We start from the raw sequence: 7,500 nt of genomic DNA on the forward strand, positions 1-7,500 counted from the left end.
TGATTAACTGATTCTCTTGCATTTTCTAATGCTCCAAAACCAGGAACTTTTTAGCACCCCCACCCTCAACCCCCAGTGTGTATGTATGTGTGTGTGTCCGTGGGTGCGTGCGTGCGTGCGTCTCATTGTCACCCAGTCCATGAATAACAATGCTTGTGCTCTCCATTGCAGCCGAGAAACCTTGATGTACGAATCTACGAACGGATACAGCGAGGCAGATATGAACTGAGTCGGTCACAGTTAATCTTGACCAGTGAATTACTGGGCCACGGTCATTTCGGACAAGTGACCAAGGGATACGTGAAAAATGTCCCAGTAGCTGTGAAATCATTAAAAGGTAAGCCACAACAACGGGAACAATTTTCTAAAAGACCAACCAAAGATAGAAAAGAATCTACAGACAACATCGTTTGTGGATTAGTCGGAGGGTGAAGAGAAATTCTGTTGGCCCTTTAAAGGGCCTCTCTCACTGGTCAGAAGAACAGGAAGAAGAAGGTGTCTTCAGACCGTAGATCTGCCTTCCATGTTCACAACAGAAGTCGAACCCCCTCCCCTCCAAATTTGTGAAACAGCGTCAAATATTAAGAGAGAAGTTTTGGAAACGACTTCCTCAACCAACGCTTCTTCCCGCCTCTTCCTCCATGCCCACCCCCAAACACAGTCGTGTAGGCTTTGATTTCAAATCTATTTGAGGTTTATTTCTTCTGGGTTCTATAAAATAGGGAGCAAAGTTAAGCTCGGGATTCATTTTGAATCGACTCGACAACCCCCATCCTCCACCCTACTCCTCCCACCACTGCCACCTCTCAATTTTCTCTCCTCCCCTTCAACAATGTTTTATTCTTATAATTGCGGTCATTCTTCTGATTGTTGTTGTTGTTGTTGCTCTTTCAGAAAATGCCTCCGAGAAAGACAAACAAGATTTTATGAATGAACTTAATATACTGAAACAGGTTGGTTACCACAGGAATGTCGTCTGCCTTGTTGGGGCCTGCCATATACACGGTAACTATGGAAACACTATTCTTCACACACACTCTCTCACTTTTCCTTCCTCTCTCTCTCTCTCTCTCTTTCTCTCTCTCTCTCTCTCTCAGTCTCTTTCTCTCTCAGTCTCTATTTATCTATCTATCTGTCTATCTCCCTGTATTTATCGATCTGTTTATATCTATATCTATTTATCTATCAATCTCTCTATGTGTGTGTGTGTGTGTGTGTGTGTGTGTGTGTGTGTGTGTGTGTGTGTGTGTGTGTGTGTAAAGTTCTTGGCTTTGAAGGTGTCGCGAAAGGCCTGTGTAAGTAATTTAGTTGTGTGATCGACTGAATACACGTCGTTGAAATCGACGGAGATTCATTTTTATTTAACAAGTTTCCGCACAGTTTCCATCTGCAAAATTCTACCCATAAAATTTCGGTTAATTCGATTATATGATATAAAACAGTTACCAAAGAATCGTCGCCGCACATTGGAGTCGAACCCGGAACCACGAGGTTGAGAAATAAACATCTTCACCACACGATCATTTCTGTGCCAGGTAGATATTTTTCCGTATCTTTGTTTACTTATATTGTCCATGGATTTTGTTGCAGGCATTCTCTACGTGGCACTGGAATATGCAAGATATGGAGATTTACGAAGCTATCTGCGGAGAAGCCGGAAAGAGAAAGGAATCATTTATTCCAATGGGACTTTACCAATGACCGCATTAAACCAGACGACACTGCTGAGACTGGCTCTAGATGTGGCTACGGGTTTGGCCCATCTTGCAGAACGACAGGTAATGGAAAATACACATTTTATGGATCCTTGTCTCATGTGTGACATGCATATATATATATATGATGCTATGATGCTAGGTGTTTCCATTATTTTGTCCAACCACTGTATATATTTAAGGCAGCGAGCTAGCAGAATGCTTAACGCCATTTGGCCCGTCTTTACATTTTGAGTTCAAACTCCACCAAGGTCGTCTTGACCAATGAAATATATACCAGTTGAGCGCTGGGGTCGATATAATCGACTTCCTCCTCCCTTGAATTCGCTGGTCCTGTGCCACACTTTGAAACCAATATATGCTGAGTAATTACCATCTTCTTATTGTTCTTTCAGATAATCCACAGAGATGTAGCTGCCAGAAATATTCTACTCGGAGACAAATTAGTGGCCAAAGTGGCAGATTTTGGTTTATCAAAGAATGAAGATACTTACGTAAAAGTTTCTAATGTAAGTAGCTATCGATCTTATATATATATATCAGAATCATGAAAATGAGCAAGAATACTCCGAAAAGACTGTACTTACCAGAAAAAATTGTTTCAACTATATAGCAGCCCCGATTCTAGGTTAGGCTCAAAACTTTTCAGACACCCCTCGTATGCGTATATATATATATATATATATATATATATATATATATATATATATATGCGAGTAAAAATAAATACAAAAAAGGTGTTTGTTTTTTGTATGATTGTGTATAGAGGAATATATTATTTTGTTTAAAAGAGTTCCAACACTGTCTGTTTTTTATGTTTTATTTATATTCCTGCAGAACCAATGTGGGGTATAGAATATGGAATATACAATATATAATATAATATACAATATATAATATGAAATAAGATAAAATAAAAATGGATGGCACCATGAAAGAAAGTATTGAATGTAGATGAAATATTGAGTGTTCAATATAAAGGATCAAATATATAAATATAAGTATATAAAGGCGACTCGAGTTTCAGGGCTATTTCCCTTCGTCATGGCCGGTATATATATATATATATATATATATATATATATATATATATATACATATATATAAAATAGTGTACATTTAAACACAAGAGAAAACTACCTTCAACAGGCAGTTTTTACATGCTAGAAGAAGTAGTCAAAACGACCAAAACCACATTTAAGAGCAATCTTCAAAAGGAATAAGAAATATATATATATATATATATATATATATATACATACCTATACATATCTGTCATATATGTGCGTGTGTGTGTGCGTGTGCATGTATACATACTCGCACGCACACACAGTTTTGCTCATTTGATAAATAAACTGTCTCAGTCACCATGACTAATTGGTTTCCTGTTTATTTCACTTTTCTTCTCTTTCTCTGCCACCATCACTCAACACCGACCATCAATCATCAACAACCTTCGTCGTCGTCGTTGTCGTCGTCGTCGTCACCGCCATCACCACCTTCATCATCATCATCATCACCATCATCACAAACGCTGAGTTGTTATTGTTGTTTTAACATTTCTTCTTGTTTCTTTTTCTTCCTCTTCTTCTTGCTCTTTCTCTCCGGTCTTCCTCATCCTACTGCTGCTGCTGCTGCCGTCGTCCGCCTCAGACCAGAGTCCCGGTCAGATGGATGGCCATTGAGTCGTTATTCAACAACATTTACACCATTCAAAGTGATGTGTAAGTACAAGACACCTTCGTTTCTTTTCTCTCTCTCTCTCTCTCTCTCTCTCTCTCTCTCTCTCTCTCTCTCTTTCTTTCCCTCTCTCTCCCTCTCTCTCTCCCTCTCTCTTATCATCATCTTCATTACGAGTGTTGCTTTAATTAACTCCAACCACTCCTCCTCCCCTTCTATTCATTACCGCAGCCGCCATTCCATTCTCTTTCGATCTTCGCTCGTGAATTCCGTTGAGAAACATTGAAAGCCACAGACGATCTTCCTTCGTTCAGTCAACGCGCGCGCGCGTGGGCTCTGCTGGTGACGTCCCAGACACCTTCACTTCAGTTTCCTCGGATCTACTTCCTGGACGAAATTCTGTCTCCCCCTCCTCCTCATATTTTATTAGCAGAATCGGTAGAGCGTTGGGTAAAATGCGCTACAAATTTTGCTTTTGTTCTCCTCCTCCTAATTTCAATTTTACTTTTTTATCATTTCCTGGTCGATAAAGTAAAGTACGAATACGACTTCCTTTCCTTCCACCTGCGCCATCTTGGATATGTCAACACCATTATCATCATCAACATCATCATCAACATCATCTTTATAATTTCTTTTTGTTTTTGTTTTGTCTTTTTTCTTGTCCAGTTGGTCATTTGGTGTTTTGATGTGGGAAATTGTCACGCTCGGTGGTACTCCTTTCGCCGGAATTGATACTCAGGAGTTAGTCAACAAACTCAGAGACGGATATCGAATGAAACGACCAGCACAATGTGATATTGCTCTGTAAGTTGGTCTTACCGTGTTCAAATCTTGGGCGAAAATTATGCAATAATGGTCTATGGTCTATGTACGTGTGTGTGTGTGTGTGTGTGTGTGTGTGTGTGTGTGTGTGTGTGTGTGTGTGTGTGCGTGTGATTATATATGAGTGCGCAGGCGTGTCGATATGTGTGCTTGTATGTATCTGTCTATGTGCGGCGATGTATGTGTGAGTGTGCACGAATGTGGATGAGCCTGTCCCTTTCCCTAGAAATGTTCTCCCCTTTTATGGCGGAGCTCGTTTTAATTGCCTTTTGTTAATTGCGACACATCCTCCAGAGGCAGAGATAATTTCAATAAATCAGGAATTTTTGTTCTAACATACAGGTATTTATTTATGTGTATGAATATGCGTATGTGTGTGCATGAGCAGATGTATGTATGTTTTTGTATATGTATGTGTATGTATGAATGAAAGTGTGCATCTATATGTGAGTAAGAATGTATGCATGTGTCTATGCGTGTGCGTGTGTGTGTATTTCCTGTTACGCTTAGAAGAGAATCACGTTACCAGAATTTCCGAACTGAGGAAGATCTTGCGTAAGAGATGAAATTCCCTTTTATCTATTGCGCAATTATCTGAAACGTTCATATTAAATGCATTCAAAATATCATTAATTGGTTTGACTTCATATTCATGTATGTATGTATACGTGTATGTATGTATGTATGTATGTATACGTGTATGTATGTATGTATGCATGTATGTATATGAATATATGTATGAATGTGTGTGGATGTCTGATGTTTGGAGTAAAACTATTGCAGTTGTAGTACCTTTGATTGTTTCTGTCTTACATAATCTCCATCTCTTTCGCTCTCCTCCTCTCTCTCCCCCCTCCCCCTCTCTTTCGCTCTCCCCCTCTCCCTTTCTTTCTCTCTCAGTTTATACATATATATATATATATATATATATATATATATATATATATATAAATCGCAAACCTGTCTTATTTTCTTTTTTTGCAGGTACAACATCATGTGGAGATGCTGGAGTGTCGACCCCAGCGCCCGTCCCACTTTCCCCATTCTCTGTCGTCAGTTGCAACGTTTAATGGACGATAGTCAGGTGAGCTCACGTGTGTATATTGAGATCGCTGACAACTAAATCACACCTCCACCACTGCTGCTGATGATGATGATGCTACTACTACTACTACTACTACTACTACTACTACTACTACTACTACTACTGCAAATACTATTACTGCTATTCTTACTACTAACACTTACTAATACTTAGTTACTAATACACACACACACACACACACACACCTCCCACAAAACTACATCGCAACAACCCTCCGCTTGCAGCCCGCAGCAGGACTATGGAGTCTTCCCATTCTTTCCTGCAAATGTTCCTTCCAGAAACCCGATTATTACACATCTATGCGTAACACACATAAACACACACACACACACACACACACACACACACACAATACATATATATATATATATATATATATATATATGCATATTTATTGATGTGTCAGTAAGTATATGTGCATGCATGCATGTATGCTTTATAATATATAGCAAAAACCGTCTGTGAGTGTATATGTATGTGTGTATGTGTATACACACACAAATACATACTTATAACCCTTATATCTAAATACGTGTATATAATATATGTGCGTGCGTGCGTGTGGGTGTGTGAGTGTTTGTATATCTGTGTGTTTGTGTGTGTGTGTGTAAAAACATGGAGATGTATCTCACACTACAAGATGTTGACAGAGACAGAAGGAAGAAACTAAATTTCTCTCACATCAAACTCTACAAAATCTTCAATCCCCAACAAAAACTCTGGAAACGAACTGCCTTCTTTAATCTTTCGTTCCTTTCCCTCTTCTTTTCTATTATTATTATTATTATTATTATTATTATTATTATTATTATTATTATTATTATTATTATTATTATTATTATTATTATTATTTGTTCCGACTGCTCCCCAAATATTGGTTGGTTAATGTTCTTGGCGACGAAATCTGACCAAAGAACTGAATAAGTAATGGTCAGATGTTCCAAACTGAAAAATGGCTCGGAAACATGTCATTCTTTTTTTATTTTCGTTTCAAAGGCATTGTATGTGTGTACCTGTGTGTCTGTGTGTGTGTTTGTTGTTGCATTGCTTTTGGTAGGGTCATATCAACCACTTGAATGTACACGCGCTATGTTCCCATTCTCTGCTTCATTCCGCTTAAAACTGTGAACAGTATCAAAGTCTTTCACCAGGCAGCAACGACGTTTGGCGTTGATGCTGTATACATACACATATATATGAGTGTGTGTGTGTGTGTGTGTGTATACGTATACATATATGTATATGCATACATACATACATAAATACATGTATATAATGTATGTATAGTAATTTCAATATTCATTGTATATGCATATGTATGTAGTTATACATGTATATATGCATATATGTGTATATATGCGTGCATGTATGTGTGTGTATTTATACAGAATATATAAATTTATAGATGAATATATGTGTTTGTGTAGATATAAAGTCATATATATATATGTATGTATGTATGTATGTATGTATGTATGTATGTATATGTATGTATGTGTGTATATACATATATATATAACAAAGTGCTTATTAAGAAGTGCTAATTAAGCCATTTTTATCAGAAATTATGCTCTCTTCAATGCAATAACCAACATCAACAACAACAACAGCAAAGTATAGCAGAAAAAACTTCAAAGACGTTTTAATCACAGAAACAATAACATGAACAACAATTACAAGAATAACAATAAGAGTGCCGGCAATAATTACAAAGTAATAATACAAGTATGGACAGTGACATTTGCAACAACAGATGAGGAGTTGATCAGGAGTTGAACAACAATAAACGCAACAATATGAAGAAAAACAATCAGCGACAAGAACAAGAATAGCAACAATATTCAATTGGATTTTATCTAAGAAGAAAAAAGTCGAAATAGGGCAACAGAAGCAGCAAAACCACCTCCATCACAATCATCATCATCATCAACAATAGCAACAACAACAGCCATGAAGAAATCTGAAGAAATGGTACCATATTGAACTCACTGCCTCCAACACCATTGGTTTCTATTGTTTCCTAATCTTCTACATTTCAATGGCTGTAAACACCTCGTCGTGTGTGTGTGTGTGTGCGTGCGTGCGTGTGTGTGTGTGTGTGTGTGTGTGTGTGTGTGTGTGTGTGTGTGTGCGCGTGTGTGTGTGTGAATGTTTGTACAGTCGGGTTTTACGATT

General features: G+C 37.9%; 1 protein-coding gene across 1 annotated transcript in view; it reads left to right on the forward strand.

Moving 5' to 3' along the window:
* Positions 1–7,500, forward strand: part of LOC106876786 (uncharacterized) — a 50,762-nt gene that overhangs the window by 27,270 nt on the left and 15,992 nt on the right. The window contains exons 10-16 of the mRNA XM_089342164.1: positions 172–337; positions 895–1,005; positions 1,591–1,778; positions 2,111–2,224; positions 3,369–3,439; positions 4,065–4,202; positions 5,205–5,304. Of these exons, the coding sequence (XP_089198290.1) occupies positions 172–337; positions 895–1,005; positions 1,591–1,778; positions 2,111–2,224; positions 3,369–3,439; positions 4,065–4,202; positions 5,205–5,304 (888 nt within the window). The remainder of the gene's footprint in view (positions 1–171; positions 338–894; positions 1,006–1,590; positions 1,779–2,110; positions 2,225–3,368; positions 3,440–4,064; positions 4,203–5,204; positions 5,305–7,500) is intronic.

This window comes from Octopus bimaculoides, chromosome 25 (assembly GCF_046866305.1).
Source record: "Octopus bimaculoides isolate indiv1 chromosome 25, ASM4686630v1, whole genome shotgun sequence".
Lineage (NCBI taxonomy): Eukaryota > Metazoa > Mollusca > Cephalopoda > Octopoda > Octopodidae > Octopus > Octopus bimaculoides.